The sequence below is a fragment of the Anopheles aquasalis genome, chromosome 3 (assembly GCF_943734665.1).
Source record: "Anopheles aquasalis chromosome 3, idAnoAquaMG_Q_19, whole genome shotgun sequence".
Lineage (NCBI taxonomy): Eukaryota > Metazoa > Arthropoda > Insecta > Diptera > Culicidae > Anopheles > Anopheles aquasalis.
The window spans coordinates 33,865,435-33,886,103 of record NC_064878.1 but is presented as its reverse complement, the minus strand read 5'-3'; the positions used below and the strand labels follow the sequence as shown (position 1 = coordinate 33,886,103).

At 42.9% G+C, this 20,669-nt stretch overlaps 1 protein-coding gene across 1 annotated transcript in view; it reads left to right on the top strand.

Annotated features, from left to right (window-relative positions):
* The window catches only part of LOC126575859 (uncharacterized), a 31,532-nt gene extending 12,451 nt beyond the window's left edge, over nucleotides 1-19,081 (top strand). Inside the window, exons 6-7 of the mRNA XM_050236845.1 lie at nucleotides 14,135-14,352; nucleotides 17,588-19,081. Of these exons, the coding sequence (XP_050092802.1) occupies nucleotides 14,135-14,352; nucleotides 17,588-17,695 (326 nt within the window). The 3' untranslated portion in view covers nucleotides 17,696-19,081. The remainder of the gene's footprint in view (nucleotides 1-14,134; nucleotides 14,353-17,587) is intronic.
* Nucleotides 19,082-20,669: the final 1,588 nt, after the last annotated feature.

Genomic DNA, 20,669 nt, shown 5'->3' with positions numbered 1-20,669 from the left:
CCTAGCATACAGAAATGCTCTTCCATATCATTCTAATGTTATCCATGTTGAATGAAGGTTTTTTGTAAAAGTAAACCATCAATTTTAACGGTATTGTTATCACAATTTCTTAAAAGGGTTTACAGTTGATGGCTACACAATTTTTCTATCTTTCATGCTAAATGTGGGCATCATGACATTAACATTGCTGCTGGCGAATGCAGCGGTTGCTAAGCCAACTCCCAGCCATGTGCTCTGATAGCTAAACCGCCCGGTTACAGAGCCTCGTTTGAAAAAATGATTGTTTGCAATTATTCCTTTTCCATTTCTTACCAAACAATCAAACATGTCCCTCCATTCCATTTTAACCATTTCCATGTTGACTCATTTTCAATTTCATTCCTTACAATTCCGAGCGTTTGCTCGCGATGTCACCGGAGGAAGGGCTCTCGTGAATCGATGTAAGATTAAGCCGTGATCATATTCTTCAGCGGCCAAAGTGGTGCAGTGACTGACCTTGGGCCAGGTTGATTGCCATTGCCTCCCGGTTCAGGTCCAGGTCCTGCAAGTTGTCACCGTATGGAACAGTAAAGCAGGCGAGTCCCATTGACCAGCTCCCGTTAAGCTTTGCCGCTGAGCGATCGTGTCTATTTATACGCCTCAATTTTTTTCAGTGCACTTCGATACCGGAAAGGTGAACCATTTCCTAATCGCTTTCCTAATCGGTAGCCAATCCACAATGCTGCCGTTGATGGCTGTCTGGCTCATCTTTTTGATTTTCGAAGAGCATAATTTTACCCTTGATCTTAACACATGCTGTAATGGTTTATTTCATCATTTGATTAGCCGTTGTCTTCGGTACGATCTGGCGATAATCAAACAGCCCTACAGCATATCCACCGAACAACCGAAACCTGCCGATAATATTTTGCAGTGGCATGCATTGCCCATGGCAAAAGCACGTGAGACAACATCAGAGCCAGAACAATCTTCGATTGTCTTCGGGTTCTAATGCAAGGAATGCAAAGATGACTCTTTACCAACAGGAGCTTCTCTCAGGTCCAGGTGTAATATCTGGCCCATCGAGGCGGGCAGGACCGTTCTGATAGCATAGAAGCAATCGCAGACGGAGAATGAACCATTCCTCCTACCGCGATTTCATTCAGTCGCATGCAGCGAGTCCAATGTGCGTTTGCCTGTGGCACGGCCAGCGGCTTAACGTACCGTAAGTTGGGAGATTCGAGCCATTTCATTTACATTGTTTCCCCAAATCTCTCGAGTCGCGTGCATCGAAATAGATCTGATGCTGATGCTGCGAATGCTGATAAATCTGATCAATTAGCAATCGAGCATAAGCCATAAGATTACTTGAACAGTGCGGTTCCATTTGAGGAAAGGACAGTAAACCATTCCTACCGCGATTCCATTCTGGCGCATACACCGAGTCTCTTGATTGCAGGCCAGTGGCAAAATATCGATATCGATCGGCAATATATCGGTAAAACAATCATTGGATGCATTTTTTTGCTTTTCCATTTCACGCGCACGTTTTTGAAAAACCAAGTTGCCTGCGCGATTCGCTTTCCACCAAGGCGCGCTCTGCTCTCCCGTGCGCCTTATGCTCGCGCACTCTCTGACCGCCGTGGTCGCAGACGGCAAGTGCAGTGCCCGTTTGCTTGTCCAAGTATGCCTTGCCAGTCAGTGCCCTAACCGATTTTCACGAAAATCAAATCGGACATATCAGTAAAATGGGGTTTTCCATTCATTTTCGTGAGTCAAAATCATTCATTGGATGCATTTTTAGCTTTACCATTTCATGCGCACGTTTCTGAAAAACCAAGTTGCCTGCGCGATTCGCTCTCTATGGTTTCTCCACCACAGCACGCTCTGCACTCGCGCAGTCTTTCTTCACTTGGCTTCACTCGAGTAACGCTCAGCGTGACGCTCTCCCTTTCCCGCTCGCACTTGCTTCTTTTGTGAGTTGGCATCTCTTTCCTCGGTGTTACTCTCCCTTCTCGTTCGCGCTCACGTCATAGATGGTGATTTGCGGTCTCGCTCGGCGTCGCTCCGAATCAAAATTTGTATAGTGACTAGGTAAAAGGCCCGGTTACAGGGCGATACACGAAAGCAGAATTATTTTGAATTTCATTGTAATTCTCTTTCCCTAGCATACAGAAATGCTCTTCCATATCATTCTAATGTTATCCATGCTGAATGAAGGTTTTTTGTAAAAGTAAACCATCAATTTTAACGGTATTGTTATCACAATTTCTTAAAAGGGTTTACAGTTGATGGCTACACAATTTTTCTATCTTTCATGCTAAATGTGGGCATCATGACATTAACATTGCTGCTGGCGAATGCAGCGGTTGCTAAGCCAACTCCCAGCCATGTGCTCTGATAGCTAAACCGCCCGGTTACAGAGCCTCGTTTGAAAAAATGATTGTTTGCAATTATTCCTTTTCCATTTCTCACCAAACAATCAAACATGTCCCTCCATTCCATTTTAACCATTTCCATGTTGACTCATTTACAATTTGATTCCTTACAATTCCGAGCGTTTGCTCGCGATGTCACCGGAGGAAGGGCTCTCGTGAATCGATGTAAGATTAAGCCGTGATCATATTCTTCAGCGGCCAAAGTGGTGCAGTGACTGACCTTGGGCCAGGTTGATTGCCATTGCCTCCCGGTTCAGGTCCAGGTCCTGCAAGTTGTCACCGTATGGAACAGTAAAGCAGGCGAGTCCCATTGACCAGCTCCCGTTAAGCTTTGCCGCTGAGCGATCGTGTCTATTTATACGCCTCAATTTTTTTCAGTGCACCTCGATACCGGAAAGGTGAACCATTTCCTAATCGCTTTCCTAATCGGTAGCCAATCCACAATGCTGCCGTTGATGGCTGTCTGGCTCATCTTTTTGATTTTCGAAGAGCATAATTTTACCCTTGATCTTAACACATGCTGTAATGGTTTATTTCATCATTTGATTAGCCGTTGTCTTCGGTACGATCTGGCGATAATCAAACAGCCCTACAGCATATCCACCGAACAGCCGAAACCTGCCGATAATATTTTGCAGTGGCATGCATTGCCCATGGCAAAAGCACGTGAGACAACATCAGAGCCAGAACAATCTTCGATTGGCTTCGGGTTCCTACCGCGATTTTATTTTGTCGCATGCAGCGAGTGCAGTGCGCGTTTGCCTGTGGCATTATGCCTTGACGGCCAGCGACTTAATGGTACAGGATCGGTGCCGCGTTAATATAGTGGCCTTAGTATGTCGGGTTCGGTTCTGCATATCGAGTTGAATCGAGTGTAGTTAAGATTTGCGTCAGTTGGGAGCCATTCGAGCCATTTCATTTGCATTGTTTCCCCAAATCTCTCGAGTCGCGTGCATCGAAATAGATCGATCCCTAAATGCTGATAAATCTGATCAATTAGCAATCGACCATAAGCCATAAGATTACTTAAACAGTGCGATTCCATTTGAGGAAAGGACAGTAAACCATTCCTACCGCAATTCCATTCTGGCGCATACACCGAGTCTCTTGATTGTTTGCTTGTTCCATTAGGCCATTATATGTTGCCACTGGCCTGCAAAGTGGCAACATATCGATATCGATCGGCAATGTATCGATAAAATAATCATCGGATGCATTTTTTTGCTTTTCCATTTCACGCGCACGTTTTTGGAAAACCAAGCTGCTTAAGCCATTCGCTCTCCACCAAGGCGCGCTCTGCTCTCCCGTGCGCCTTATGCTCGTGCACTCTCTGACCGCCGTGGTCGCATACGGCAAGTGCAGTGCCGTTTGCTTGTCCCATTATGCCTTGCCAGGGGAAAATCAAATCGGGAATATCAGTAAAATGGGGTTTTCCATTCATTTTCGTGAGTCAAAATCATTCATTGGATGCTTTTTTAGCTTTACCATTTCATGCGTACGTTTCTGAAAAACCAAGTTGCCTGCGCGATTCGCTCTCTATGGTTTCTCCACCACAGCACGCTCTGCACTCGCGCAGTCTTTCTTCACTTGGCTTCACTCGAGTAACGCTCAGCGTGACGCTCTCCCTTTCCCGCTCGCACTTGCTTCTTTTGTGAGTTGGCATCTCTTTCCTCGGTGTTACTCTCCCTTCTCGTTCGCGCTCACGTCATAGATGGTGATTTGCGGTCTCGCTCGGCGTCGCTCCGAATCAAAATTTGTATAGTGACTAGGTAAAAGGCCCGGTTACAGGGCGATACACGAAAGCAGAATTATTTTGAATTTCATTGTAATTCTCTTTCCCTAGCATACAGAAATGCTCTTCCATATCATTCTAATGTTATCCATGTTGAATGAAGGTTTTTTGTAAAAGTAAACCATCAATTTTAACGGTATTGTTATCACAATTTCTTAAAAGGGTTTACAGTTGATGGCTACACAATTTTTCTATCTTTCATGCTAAATGTGGGCATCATGACATTAACATTGCTGCTGGCGAATGCAGCGGTTGCTAAGCCAACTCCCAGCCATGTGCTCTGATAGCTAAACCGCCCGGTTACAGAGCCTCGTTTGAAAAAATGATTGTTTGCAATTATTCCTTTTCCATTTCTTACCAAACAATCAAACATGTCCCTCCATTCCATTTTAACCATTTCCATGTTGACTCATTTTCAATTTCATTCCTTACAATTCCGAGCGTTTGCTCGCGATGTCACCGGAGGAAGGGCTCTCGTGGTGCAGCGACTGACCTTGAGCCAGGTTGATTGTCATTGCCTTGTTCACCCATTTGCCATTGCCCGGTGCCATTGTTGATTGCCATTGCCCGGTTCAGGTCCAGGTCCTGCAAGTTGTCACCGTATGGAACAGTAAAGCAGGTGCCGTTAGGCTCCCGTTCAGCTTTGCCGCATCCGTGTCTATGTATATCGCCTCAATTTTTTCAGTGCACCTTGATACCGAAAAGGTGAAACATTTCCTAATCGTTTTCCTAATCGGTAGCCACTCCACAATGTTGCCATTGATGGCTGGCCCATCTTTTTGATTTCTGAAGAGCATAATGTTACCTTTGATCCTAACTTATGCTGTAATGGTTTGTTTCATCATTTGATTAGCCGTTGTCTTCGGTACGATCTGGCGATAATCAAACAGCCCTACAGCATATCCACCGAACAGCCGAAACCTGCCGATAATATTTTGCAGTGGCATGCATTGCCGATGGCAAAAGCACGTGAGACAACATCAGAGCCAGAACAATCTTCGATTGTCTTCGGGTTCTAATGCAAGGAATGCAAAGATGACTCTTTACCAACAGGAGCTTCTCTCAGGTCCAGGTGTAATATCTGGCCCATCGAGGCGGGCAGGACCGTTCTGATAGCATAGAAGCAATCGCAGACGGAGAATGAACCATTCCTCCTACCGCGATTTCATTCAGTCGCATGCAGCGAGTCCAGTGTGCGTTTGCCTGTGGCACGGCCAGCGGCTTAACGTACCGATCTTATGCTGCGATAATGTAGTGGCCTTAGTTCTTCCGGTTCGTTTCCTCATATCGAGATGAATCGAGATGTATTTCAAGATTTGAGTAAGTTGGGAGATTCGAGCCATTTCATTTACATTGTTTCCCCAAATCTCTCGAGTCGCGTGCATCGAAATAGATCTGATGCTGATGCTGCGAATGCTGATAAATCTGATCAATTAGCAATCGAGCATAAGCCATAAGATTACTTGAACAGTGCGGTTCCATTTGAGGAAAGGACAGTAAACCATTCCTACCGCGATTCCATTCTGGCGCATACACCGAGTCTCTTGATTGCAGGCCAGTGGCAAAATATCGATATCGATCGGCAATATATCGGTAAAACAATCATTGGATGCATTTTTTTGCTTTTCCATTTCACGCGCACGTTTTTGAAAAACCAAGTTGCCTGCGCGATTCGCTTTCCACCAAGGCGCGCTCTGCCCTCCCGTGCGCCTTATGCCCGCGCACTCTCTGACCGCCGTGGTCGCAGACGGCAAGTGCAGTGCCCGTTTGCTTGTCCAAGTATGCCTTGCCAGTCAGTGCCCTAACCGATTTTCACGAAAATCAAATCGGACATATCAGTAAAATGGGGTTTTCCATTCATTTTCGTGGGTCAAAATCATTCATTGAATGCATTTTTAGCTTTTCCATTTCACGCGCATGTTTCTGAAAAACCAAGTTGCCTGCGCCATTCGCTCTCTGTTTTCTCCACCACAGCACGCTCTGCACTCGCGCAGTCTTTCTTCGCTTGGCTTCACTCGAGTACCGCTCAGCGTGACGCTCTCCCTTTCCCGCTCGCACTTGCTTCTTTTGTGAGTTGGCATCTCTTTCCTCGGTGTTACTCTCCCTTCTCGTTCGCGCTCACGTCGTAGATGGTCATTTGCAGTCTCGCTCGGCGTCGCTCCGAATCAAAATTTGTATAGTGACTAGGTAAGCGGCCCGGTTACAGAGCTACGCACGAAAGCAGGATTATTTTGAATTTCATTGTAATTCTCTTTCCCTAGCATACAGAAATGCTCTTCCATATCATTCTAATGTTATCCATGTTGAATGAAGGTTTTTTGTAAAAGTAAACCATCAATTTTAACGGTATTGTTATCACAATTTCTTAAAAGGGTTTACAGTTGATGGCTACACAATTTTTCTATCTTTCAAGCTAAATGTGGGCATCATGACATTAACATTGCTGCTGGCGAATGCAGCGGTTGCTAAGCCAACTCCCAGCCATGTGCTCTGATAGCTAAACCGCCCGGTTACAGAGCCTCGTTTGAAAAAATGATTGTTTGCAATTATTCCTTTTCCATTTCTTACCAAACAATCAAACATGTCCCTCCATTCCATTTTAACCATTTCCATGTTGACTCATTTTCAATTTCATTCCTTACAATTCCGAGCGTTTGCTCGCGATGTCACCGGAGGAAGGGCTCTCGTGAATCGATGTAAGATTAAGCCGTGATCATATTCTTCAGCGGCCAAAGTGGTGCAGTGACTGACCTTGGGCCAGGTTGATTGCCATTGCCTCCCGGTTCAGGTCCAGGTCCTGCAAGTTGTCACCGTATGGAACAGTAAAGCAGGCGAGTCCCATTGACCAGCTCCCGTTAAGCTTTGCCGCTGAGCGATCGTGTCTATTTATACGCCTCAATTTTTTTCAGTGCACCTCGATACCGGAAAGGTGAACCATTTCCTAATCGCTTTCCTAATCGGTAGCCAATCCACAATGCTGCCGTTGATGGCTGTCTGGCTCATCTTTTTGATTTTCGAAGTGCATAATTTTACCCTTGATCTTAACACATGCTGTAATGGTTTATTTCATCATTTGATTAGCCGTTGTCTTCGGTACGATCTGGCGATAATCAAACAGCCCTACAGCATATCCACCGAACAGCCGAAACCTGCCGATAATATTTTGCAGTGGCATGCATTGCCCATGGCAAAAGCACGTGAGACAACATCAGAGCCAGAACAATCTTCGATTGGCTTCGGGTTCCTACCGCGATTTTATTTTGTCGCATGCAGCGAGTGCAGTGCGCGTTTGCCTGTGGCATTATGCCTTGACGGCCAGCGACTTAATGGTACAGGATCGGTGCCGCGTTAATATAGTGGCCTTAGTATGTCGGGTTCGGTTCTGCATATCGAGTTGAATCGAGTGTAGTTAAGATTTGCGTCAGTTGGGATCCATTCGAGCCATTTCATTTGCATTGTTTCCCCAAATCTCTCGAGTCGCGTGCATCGAAATAGATCGATCCCTAAATGCTGATAAATCTGATCAATTAGCAATCGACCATAAGCCATAAGATTACTTAAACAGTGCGATTCCATTTGAGGAAAGGACAGTAAACCATTCCTACCGCAATTCCATTCTGGCGCATACACCGAGTCTCTTGATTGTTTGCTTGTTCCATTAGGCCATTATATGTTGCCACTGGCCTGCAAAGTGGCAACATATCGATATCGATCGGCAATGTATCGATAAAATAATCATCGGATGCATTTTTTTGCTTTTCCATTTCACGCGCACGTTTTTGGAAAACCAAGCTGCTTAAGCCATTCGCTCTCCACCAAGGCGCGCTCTGCTCTCCCGTGCGCCTTATGCTCGTGCACTCTCTGACCGCCGTGGTCGCATACGGCAAGTGCAGTGCCGTTTGCTTGTCCCATTATGCCTTGCCAGGGGAAAATCAAATCGGGAATATCAGTAAAATGGGGTTTTCCATTCATTTTCGTGAGTCAAAATCATTCATTGGATGCATTTTTAGCTTTACCATTTCATGCGCACGTTTCTGAAAAACCAAGTTGCCTGCGCGATTCGCTCTCTATGGTTTCTCCACCACAGCACGCTCTGCACTCGCGCAGTCTTTCTTCACTTGGCTTCACTCGAGTAACGCTCAGCGTGACGCTCTCCCTTTCCCGCTCGCACTTGCTTCTTTTGTGAGTTGGCATCTCTTTCCTCGGTGCTACTCTCCCTTCTCGTTCGCGCTCACGTCATAGATGGTGATTTGCGGTCTCGCTCGGCGTCGCTCCGAATCAAAATTTGTATAGTGACTAGGTAAAAGGCCCGGTTACAGGGCGATACACGAAAGCAGAATTATTTTGAATTTCATTGTAATTCTCTTTCCCTAGCATACAGAAATGCTCTTCCATATCATTCTAATGTTATCCATGTTGAATGAAGGTTTTTTGTAAAAGTAAACCATCAATTTTAACGGTATTGTTATCACAATTTCTTAAAAGGGTTTACAGTTGATGGCTACACAATTTTTCTATCTTTCATGCTAAATGTGGGCATCATGACATTAACATTGCTGCTGGCGAATGCAGCGGTTGCTAAGCCAACTCCCAGCCATGTGCTCTGATAGCTAAACCGCCCGGTTACAGAGCCTCGTTTGAAAAAATGATTGTTTGCAATTATTCCTTTTCCATTTCTTACCAAACAATCAAACATGTCCCTCCATTCCATTTTAACCATTTCCATGTTGACTCATTTTCAATTTCATTCCTTACAATTCCGAGCGTTTGCTCGCGATGTCACCGGAGGAAGGACTCTCGTGGTGCAGCGACTGACCTTGAGCCAGGTTGATTGTCATTGCCTTGTTCAGCCATTTGCCATTGCCCGGTGCCATTGTTGATTGCCATTGCCCGGTTCAGGACCAGGTTCTGCAAGTTGTCACCGTATGGAACAGTAAAGCAGGTGCCGTTAGGCTCCCGTTCAGCTTTGCCGCATCCGTGTCTATGTATATCGCCTCAATTTTTTCAGTGCACCTTGATACCGAAAAGGTGAAACATTTCCTAATCGTTTTCCTAATCGGTAGCCACTCCACAATGTTGCCATTGATGGCTGGCCCATCTTTTTGATTTCTGAAGAGCATAATGTTACCTTTGATCCTAACTTATGCTGTAATGGTTTGTTTCATCATTTGATTAGCCGTTGTCTTCGGTACGATCTGGCGATAATCAAACTGCCCTACAGCATATCCACCGAACAGCCGAAACCTGCCGATAATATTTTGCAGTGGCATGCATTGCCGATGGCAAAAGCACGTGAGACAACATCAGAGCCAGAACAATCTTCGATTGTCTTCGGGTTCTAATGCAAGGAATGCAAAGATGACTCTTTACCAACAGGAGCTTCTCTCAGGTCCAGGTGTAATATCTGGCCCATCGAGGCGGGCAGGACCGTTCTGATAGCATAGAAGCAATCGCAGACGGAGAATGAACCATTCCTCCTACCGCGATTTCATTCAGTCGCATGCAGCGAGTCCAGTGTGCGTTTGCCTGTGGCACGGCCAGCGGCTTAACGTACCGATCTTATGCTGCGATAATGTAGTGGCCTTAGTTCTTCCGGTTCGTTTCCTCATATCGAGATGAATCGAGATGTATTTCAAGATTTGAGTAAGTTGGGAGATTCGAGCCATTTCATTTACATTGTTTCCCCAAATCTCTCGAGTCGCGTGCATCGAAATAGATCTGATGCTGATGCTGCGAATGCTGATAAATCTGATCAATTAGCAATCGAGCATAAGCCATAAGATTACTTGAACAGTGCGGTTCCATTTGAGGAAAGGACAGTAAACCATTCCTACCGCGATTCCATTCTGGCGCATACACCGAGTCTCTTGATTGCAGGCCAGTGGCAAAATATCGATATCGATCGGCAATATATCGGTAAAACAATCATTGGATGCATTTTTTTGCTTTTCCATTTCACGCGCACGTTTTTGAAAAACCAAGTTGCCTGCGCGATTCGCTTTCCACCAAGGCGCGCTCTGCCCTCCCGTGCGCCTTATGCCCGCGCACTCTCTGACCGCCGTGGTCGCAGACGGCAAGTGCAGTGCCCGTTTGCTTGTCCAAGTATGCCTTGCCAGTCAGTGCCCTAACCGATTTTCACGAAAATCAAATCGGACATATCAGTAAAATGGGGTTTTCCATTCATTTTCGTGGGTCAAAATCATTCATTGAATGCATTTTTAGCTTTTCCATTTCACGCGCATGTTTCTGAAAAACCAAGTTGCCTGCGCCAATCGCTCTCTGTTTTCTCCACCACAGCACGCTCTGCACTCGCGCAGTCTTTCTTCGCTTGGCTTCACTCGAGTACCGCTCAGCGTGACGCTCTCCCTTTCCCACTCGCACTTGCTTCTTTTGTGAGTTGGCATCTCTTTCCTCGGTGTTACTCTCCCTTCTCGTTCGCGCTCACGTCGTAGATGGTCATTTGCAGTCTCGCTCGGCGTCGCTCCGAATCAAAATTTGTATAGTGACTAGGTAAGCGGCCCGGTTACAGAGCTACGCACGAAAGCAGGATTATTTTGAATTTCATTGTAATTCTCTTTCCCTAGCATACAGAAATGCTCTTCCATATCATTCTAATGTTATCCATGTTGAATGAAGGTTTTTTGTAAAAGTAAACCATCAATTTTAACGGTATTGTTATCACAATTTCTTAAAAGGGTTTACAGTTGATGGCTACACAATTTTTCTATCTTTCAAGCTAAATGTGGGCATCATGACATTAACATTGCTGCTGGCGAATGCAGCGGTTGCTAAGCCAACTCCCAGCCATGTGCTCTGATAGCTAAACCGCCCGGTTACAGAGCCTCGTTTGAAAAAATGATTGTTTGCAATTATTCCTTTTCCATTTCTCACCAAACAATCAAACATGTCCCTCCATTCCATTTTAACCATTTCCATGTTGACTCATTTTCAATTTGATTCCTTACAATTCCGAGCGTTTGCTCGCGATGTCACCGGAGGAAGGGCTCTCGTGGTGCAGCGACTGACCTTGGGCCAGGTTGATTGTCATTGCCTTGTTCAGCCATTTGCCATTGCCCGGTGCCATTGTTGATTGCCATTGCCCGGTTCAGGTCCAGGTCCTGCAAGTTGTCACCGTATGGAACAGTAAAGCAGGCGCGTCCCATTGCCCAGCTTCCGTTCAGCTTTGCCGCATCCGTGTCTATGTATATCGCCTCAATTTTTTTCAGTGCACCTCGATACCGGAAAGGTGAACCATTTCCTAATCGCTTTCCTAATCGGTAGCCACTCCACAATGCTGCCGTTGATGGCTGTCTGGCCCATCTTTTTGATTTTCGAATAGCATAATTTTACCCTTGATCCTAACTTATGCTGTAATGGTTTGTTTCATCATTTGATTAGCCGTTGTCTTCGGTACGATCTGGAGATAATCAAACAGCCCTACAGCATATCCACCGAACAGCCGAAACCTGCCGATAATATTTTGCAGTGGCATGCATTGCCGATGGCAAAAGCACGTGAGACAACATCAGAGCCAGAACAATCTTCGATTGTCTTCGGGTTCTAATGCAAGGAATGCAAAGATGACTCTTTACCAACAGGAGCTTCTCTCAGGTCCAGGTGTAATATCTGGCCCATCGAGGCGGGCAGGACCGTTCTGATAGCATAGAAGCAATCGCAGACGGACAGTAAACCATTCCTCCTACCGCGATTGTATTTTGCCGTATGCAGCGAGTCCAGTGTGCGTTTACCTGTGGCATGGCCAGCGGCTTAACGTACCGATCTTATGCTGCGATAATGTAGTGGCCTTAGTTCTTCCGGTTCGTTTCCTCATATCGAGATGAATCGAGATGTATTTCAAGATTTGAATAAGTTGGGAGATTCGAGCCATTTCATTTACATTGTTTCCCTAAATGTCTCGAGTCGCGTGCATCGAAATAGATCTGATGCTGATGCTGCGAATGGCGATAAATCTGATCAATTAGCAATCGAGCATAAGGCATAAGATTACTTGAACAGTGCGGTTCCATTTGAGAAAAGGACAGTAAACCATTCCTACCGCGATTCCATTCTGGCGCATACACCGAGTCTCTTGATTGCTTGCTTGTTCCATTAGGCCTTGCAGGCCAGTGGCAAAATATCGATATCGATCGGCAGTATTTCGATAAAATAATCATTGGATGCATTTTTTTTGCTTTTCCATTTCACGCGCACGTTTTTGAAAAACCAAGTTGCCTGCGCGATTCGCTTTCCACCAAGGCGCGCTCTGCTCTCCCGTGCGCCTTATGCTCGCGCACTCTCTGACCGCCCTGGTCGCATACGGCAAGTGCAGTGCCCGTTTGCTTGTCCCATTATGCCTTGTCAGTCAGTGCCCTAACCGATTTTCACGAAAATCAAATCGGACATATCAGTAAAATGGGGTTTTCCATTCATTTTCGTGGGTCAAAATCATTCATTGGATGCATTTTTAGCTTTACCATTTCATGCGCACGTTTCTGAAAAACCAAGTTGCCTGCGCGATTCGCTCTCTATGGTTTCTCCACCACAGCACGCTCTGCACTCGCGCAGTCTTTCTTCACTTGGCTTCACTCGAGTAACGCTCAGCGTGACGCTCTCCCTTTCCCGCTCGCACTTGCTTCTTTTGTGAGTTGGCATCTCTTTCCTCGGCGTTACTCTCCCCTTCTCGTTCGCGCTCACGTCATAGATGGTCATTTGCGGTCTCGCTCGGCGTCGCTCGGCGTCGCTCCTACAGGGTGTACCATAAAAAAAATGCGAAAATCTTTTATTGAAGTTTAAAGCCATTTTTGTAGCTTTCCTACGGGTTTAAAATATCTAAAATGGCTCTATATTTCATTATTTATCAAAAACAAACAAAATGAGTGGATTTGTCGGCCTGCTTTCTCAATTAATTTCTCCAAGCGGTTACGAATTCGAGAACACCCTCGTTAACATAGGTGTTCAACTTAGAAGACCAGGGTTTGGTGATAAACAATTTCAGCAAGCCAACCGAGTATGGTGTGATGATTCACAGGTCTTAGGCCGAACAAATGCCCATATTGAATGGCTCAACTGATTTAATTCAGGACCGCTTGGAGGGCATAAACCATTCTACCAAAATTTCATGTTTTCCTTCAACCATGTTTGAGTCCGTTTAGACGTATGGCAGGGGCCTTCATCTTGCTGAAACTCAACATTTTCTGGAGTGTCGAAGTTTGTTTTAATCGATAGTAAAATGTGTTCTTTCAAAAAAGTGATATAAAGATCAATATTCATTTTAGTATTGGATTTTATGAAAACTGGTGCCATTTTCAAACTATGTTTTATCCTTTCTAATGATGTTTTATCCTTTCAATTATTAAATTACGCTTCACCCTAGCACTAGAGGTTGCTTTTAGGTCATATTTGGCCAACCGATGCATGGAGGATCTTGAGATATTCGTCTCTTTTGCAAGCTTTCGTATGGATCGCACTAGATTTCTCTATCTTTTGCTCTGACCGATCTTACCACTTTTTCAGTGCGCTCAGATCGTTGCCGGCCACTACCGTGTTTCCTAGGCCTTGCCCCTTCATGAATAGAACGTTTAATCCTGTAAACAATTCCAAAATGACATCCGAGAACCGCTGTTATTTCTATGAGATTTTTCTTGGGCGCGAAGCAAACTCGACACTGTCGCCTTTGAACACATTTTTTCGAACAAACATATTTTGCACGAGTACTTTTTATACATCATTTGATAGATAAGATTCTCACGAACACAACGATACCCCATAATGCCATATTGGTGTTGAAAAATACTCAAAACAGAGCAATGAAAGCATTCGCATTTTTTATGGTACACCCTGTAGTCAAAATTTGTATAGTGATAATAATTTTAATTTTTAATTATATATTGTGAAATTTAATTTATTTTTTCTCTATATTTTCTAGTTTTAGACGAACATGAAGGTGACGAGGTACTTGATTTGCATGGAATAAATCCAGACGAACACTATTGCGAAGATGACGACACGGACATAGAAAGTGTTGTTAAAACATATTGGACTTTGGAACAACTGCAACGCAATGCAAATGAAAACAACTCCGTATCGGGAAAAAATGACGAAGAACTTGAATCAGCAACGAAAACATCATCAACCATGCTCATTGTAAGTTTTTATTTAACCTATTTGAATATTTGGAATATACATAATATGCTGCCTAGATAGTGTAGCCATAAGCCAGGGATACACGAAGCGTAAACTCTAGTTTATATTGGCCAAAGAGAGCCACTCAGAGTGTAAAGCCGGGTATACATGAAGCGTAAACTGTCGTATAAACTCAGAGTGTAAAGGCAGGAATACACGAAGCGTAAACTCTCGTATAAACTCAGAATGTAATGCCAAAAAGTTTACGCTTCGTGTGGCAGGCATAATCGCATAAAAGTTTATACCGAAACGTCAACTGCAATTACATTCGTGCACCTGCAATTACACTATGCTATTACATCAATTACATGTGTTTTTGGCCACAAAAAACATAAATCGACGAGATAAGTTGATTTCTGAACATCTTTTTTTATATTTAAAGATGTTTTTACTGTATATTAGCGATTGTAGAACATTCAATTCATCATAACGCTACGCTTCATGTTGGTGCTGTGTTTACGCTTGCTTTTAAGCCGGCGATACATGAAGCGTAAACTCTCGTATAAACTCAGAATGTAATGCCAAAAAGTTTACGCTTCGTGTGGCAGGCATAATCGCATAAAAGTTTATACCGAAACGTCAACTGCAATTACATTCGTGCACCTGCAATTACACTATGCTATTACATCAATTACATGTGTTTTTGGCCACAAAAAACATAAATCGACGAGATAAGTTGATTTCTGAACATCTTTTTTTATATTTAAAGATGTTTTTACTGTATATTAGCGATTGTAGAACATTCAATTCATCATAACGCTACGCTTCATGTTGGTGCTGTGTTTACGCTTGCTTTTAAGCCGGCGATACATGAAGCGTAAACTCTCGTATAAACTCAGAATGTAATGCCAAAAAGTTTACGCTTCGTGTGGCAGGCATAATCGCATAAAAGTTTATACCGAAACGTCAACTGCAATTACATTCGTGCACCTGCAATTACACTATGCTATTACATCAATTACATGTGTTTTTGGCCACAAAAAACATAAATCGACGAGATAAGTTGATTTCTGAACATCTTTTTTTATATTTAAAGATGTTTTTACTGTATATTAGCGATTGTAGAACATTCAATTCATCATAACGCTACGCTTCATGTTGGTGCTGTGTTTACGCTTGCTTTTAAGCCGGCGATACATGAAGCGTAAACTCTCGTATAAACTCAGAATGTAATGCCAAAAAGTTTACGCTTCGTGTGGCAGGCATAATCGCATAAAAGTTTATACCGAAACGTCAACTGCAATTACATTCGTGCACCTGCAATTACACTATGCTATTACATCAATTACATGTGTTTTTGGCCACAAAAAACATAAATCGACGAGATAAGTTGATTTCTGAACATCTTTTTTTATATTTAAAGATGTTTTTACTGTATATTAGCGATTGTAGAACATTCAATTCATCATAACGCTACGCTTCATGTTGGTGCTGTGTTTACGCTTGCTTTTAAGCCGGCGATACATGAAGCGTAAACTCTCGTATAAACTCAGAATGTAATGCCAAAAAGTTTACGCTTCGTGTGGCAGGCATAATCGCATAAAAGTTTATACCGAAACGTCAACTGCAATTACATTCGTGCACCTGCAATTACACAATGCTATTAAATCAATTACATGTGTTTTTGGCCACAAAAAACATAAATCGACGAGATAAGTTGATTTCTGAACATCTTTTTTTTATATTTAAAGATGTTTTTACTGTATATTAGCGATTGTAGAACATTCAATTCATCATAACGCTACGCTTCATGTTGGTGCTGTGTTTACGCTTGCTTTTAAGCCGGCGATACATGAAGCGTAAACTCTCGTATAAACTCAGAGTGTAATGCCAAAAAGATTATACTTATGTCAAAAAGATTATAGGCCCGCGGAGCGTAAATCTGAGCGTAAAAGCAAGCGTAAACACAGCACCAACATGAAGCGTAGCGTTATGATGAATTGAATGTTCTACAATCGCTAATATACAGTAAAAACATCTTTAAATATATAAAAAGATGTTCAGAAATCAACTTATCTCGTCGATTTATGTTTTTTGTGCGCAGAAACGCATGTAATTGATGTAATAGCATAGTGTAATTGCAGGTGCACGAATGTAATTGCAGTTGACGTTTCGGTATAAACTTTTATGCGATTATGCCTGCCACACGAAGCGTAAACTTTTTGGCATTACATTCTGAGTTTATACGAGAGTTTACGCTTCATGTATCCCCGGCTTATGATTTTTGTAATTTTTTTATGCGCAAGTCGGAATTAAAGATTTGTGTTATGGACCGTTTACACGCTACGATTTTGATCGTACAATCTGGTTGGACGATCAATATCGTTACGTGTAAACGGAAAAATTTGACAGTTCTCCGAACAAAACCAGATTGGATGCGATATCGTTGCAAATAAAGCAGCAGGGCATTATTATTGGTCCAATTTACATACATTCAGGGGCGTTGTATGAAATTTGATTTTTTTGGTTGTTTTATTCTAGACGGGAGACCTTTGTTGTTGTTCGCGCTATTTTTACCGAAATTTATTACCCTTTACGAATGTTTTTGGCGAGTAAAAAGTAAAGATTATTGTTATCGCATGAGATCGGCCGATCAAAATCGTAGCGTGTAAACGCTCCCGTGCGATTTCGATCTAGATCGTCCAACCAGATTGTACGATCAAAATCGTAGCGTGTAAACGGTCCATTACATCTACAATGACAATAACGATCGAAAAATTGAATAAAGAAAAAAAATTCTCAACATTTCAACATTCACCACATAATAGTGCGGGCCGCGGACTCGCGGATTCCTTAAACTGCGGCCCGCTGCTTTGCTGATATTGTCCTCTGCGGCCCGCGTGCTTATATGAGTTTGAGATCCCTGATCTAAACTATGAGGCCTAGTAATTGGCAAAGCCACAGAGAACTGACGGTCCGCTAGTATAAGGACTATTCAAGTAGATTACCTGTTTGAGATAAATAGTTCCGTAAACTCTCTTTTGCTATCTCTATCCTATGCTTTATGTTCATTGCTTACATTTACGTACTTTACACTTTACTTACATTTATAACTTTAAATTTTGGAACATTCTGGCTATTGAAACAATAGTGTGAAAGGGGGCTACAATCCTTCAAGGATTATGTAATTGCAGCATGACGCTAGTAACGCATTCAGTTTACGGCAAACATAACTGGATTTTCTTGATATTTTCAGAAGCGAAAGGATCAAAAACCGTCAACTGTTATCAAAACCAAACGCCGGGATGACCAGCTCAACGATTTATTCAGCTGCTTAGAACCAGATGATGATTTATCATTATGAGATTCGATGGAACTGTTTTCAGACTTTATACAGTATGTAACGCTTAACTAGTATTTTCGAGTCCGAGAAATTCAAGTTTATTTGTGATAAGAAGTTATTAAAGCTTGGTGAGTTTTTTTAATTTTTTATAAAGGAGGGGCTTCGGTATTTTTTTCCTGACACATGTTTTTAACATTTTTCCCTGAGTGCTGATCCTTTCAAGAACATTGTGTAAATTTTTTGGATGAATCGAGGTAAAACTGACAAAGATACAGATTTTTGAAAATCCGTGCATGCAGCTCGCTACTTTGAAGAGCGTTTGCCAAAGCCAAGTTTTTCAAAGTAGGTGCCTGTTGCAAATCGTTGTTGCAACAGAATCAAATAATTTGGGCACAATTTGTCGGTTACTTAGGTGCTTATTCTGTACCAAGCGATTTCGGTGCTTATTCTGTAACTTGCGATTACGATGGCCTCTAGGCGATGATTCATTTGGTTCATTTTGTGTTCATTTTGGTATTCACGATCGCCTGCATGTCGAGTGCATTTTTGTGGTCGACAGCTGGCGTTCTGTTTACATCGAGCATCGAGCATCTGAAAAACAGTTATAGCGTCCTGATTGTGCATCAATAATTTCTTTCTGCTAATCGTATACTATTATAACAAAGGTTAAGTCGTTTTTGATACAGAAAAATCTAGTTAATTCACAGTTTTTTTTACTTCAAACTGTCATTTTGAATTGTTTATTGTTTTCGAAACGTTTCGAAATTCGCATGAATCATCGAACGCCTGAGGCCATCGTAATCGCAAGTTACAGAATAAGCACCTATATTTACGCTTGAGTTTACGCTTCGTGTATTCCTGGCTTGTTAAAGGCGCTGCCACACTGGTTGCGGTACGTGCGGTACTTGCGGCAGTTGCGGACGCCTTTTGGCTTGTCAAACACGGTATCCAACGAGGTTGTTCAAACCAAAGTGTCTATAGGAAACAGGTGAAGTCATCCCGAACAAAATCGCTCGCGGCAATTAGAAAAATGAATAAAAAAACTGACAGTTCGTGGCTATGTTTTGGTTGCGTTGGAGACGCTGTATTCGCTTTGAGCAGTAAGAAATCCGTACAGAAAGTTCAAGCAACTGCTCGTTAGATCTAAAATTTGGAAATGTATCATTTAAACAGGCAAAAGTACATAATATGCATGATAAAACCATTGAACTTTACCGGAATCAAACGCACGCTGGTTTGGTGATGAACGTATACAGCTGACAGTTATTTAGGTAAAAGACTAAAATAGGCCCGCACAACTCACGGTCACTCAGTAGGACCGAAAAAATCGCTAATTTCTACATTTTTAGCAAACAAACTTACATTAAAATATGCGGAAACGTAAATTAATGTATGAGGGAATGGGGGAGGGGTGAAAAAAATACATTTAATCAGTTAAAAAGCGGTGTTTTCGGTCACTCAGTAACTCAACGTGAGTGGGGGGGCCTATTTTAGGTGCTTATTTTGTAACTTGCGATTACGATGGCCTCTAGGCGATGATTCATTTGGTTCATTTTGTGTTCATTTTGGTGTTCACGATCGCCTACTGTCGAGTGCATTTTTGTAATCGACAGCTGACGTTTTGTTTACATCGAGCATCGAGCATCTGAAAAACGATTATAACGTCCTGATTATGCATTAATAATTTCTTCCTGCTAATCGTATACTATTGTTACAAAGGTTAAGTCGTTTTCATACCGAAAAAACAAGTAAATTCACAGTTTTTTTACATCAAACTGTCATTTTGAAATGTTTATTGTTTTCGAAACGTTTCGAAACAACGAGTTGAAGTTTCGAAATTCGCATGCATCATCGAACGCCTAGAGGCCATCGAAATCGCCTAGTACAGAATAAGCACCTTAGTGTCCTTTTGCCTTTTTCTTTTTACACTTGAACCTTTCACGTTTACGCGGTTACGCGATGAGTATCAAAAGAAGGGCCGAATGCTGGCGGCGCGCTCTTTTTATCTCCCTCGACTCGCGGGTTCTGTTTCTCCCTGGTGTTCTAACAGCGCATATAGACGGTGAAACGATTCTCAGTCTCAAGAATTTGCTCAATTCAGCTGAGAATGGCCCGAGACTCGTTCGAGAATCGGTGTGCTGTCAAAATAACAGGCAATGATAGTTTGACAGCTCGCTCAGCTGTAGCTCAGTTCAAAGTGTATTTAACAGTGCACCTAAACGGTGAAACGATTCTCAGGTTCAAGAATTTGCTCAATTTTGCTGAGAATGGCCCGAGCCTGGCCCGAGAATGGGTTTGCTGTCAAAATAACAGGCAATGACAGATAGTTTGACAGTTAAGCTCAGCTGTAGCTCATTTCTCGCTTTTTGTCTGTTCCTACACAAGAGAAAGTATTCTCGATTCGGATTTGTATGGATTTGACAGTCTCAATTCTCATTCTCTTCTCATTCTAGGCAATTCTCGCGCTCATCTAGGTGCACTGTAAGGAAACAAGTGAAGTCATAGCCATTTGACATATGCCCCTAACGTCAAATAGCTGTCAGCTGTTTACGTTCAATACCAAATCAGCGTGCGTTTGATTCCGGAAAAGTTCAATGGTTTTATCAGGCATATTATGTACTTTTGCCTGTTTAAGAGATACATTTCCAAATGTTAGATCAAACGAGCAGTTCCTTGAACTCGAACTTGGATTTTTTACTTCGCAAAGCGAATACAGCATCTCCAACGCAACCAAAACAAATGCACGAACTGAAGTGTGTGTTTTTCTCATTCATTTTTCTAATCGTCGCGAGCGATTTTGTTCGGGATGACTTCACATGTTTCCTATAGACCAAAGCATCTGTGACCAAAGTGACCAAGTGTTCCTATAGACCAAAGCCTCATAAAACCATTGAACTTTTCCGGAATCAAACGCACGCTCGTTGGTGATGAACGTAAAAAGCTGTCAGTTATTTGACGTTTGGTGCGGTCTGTAACCGATTAGAACCGCCAGACT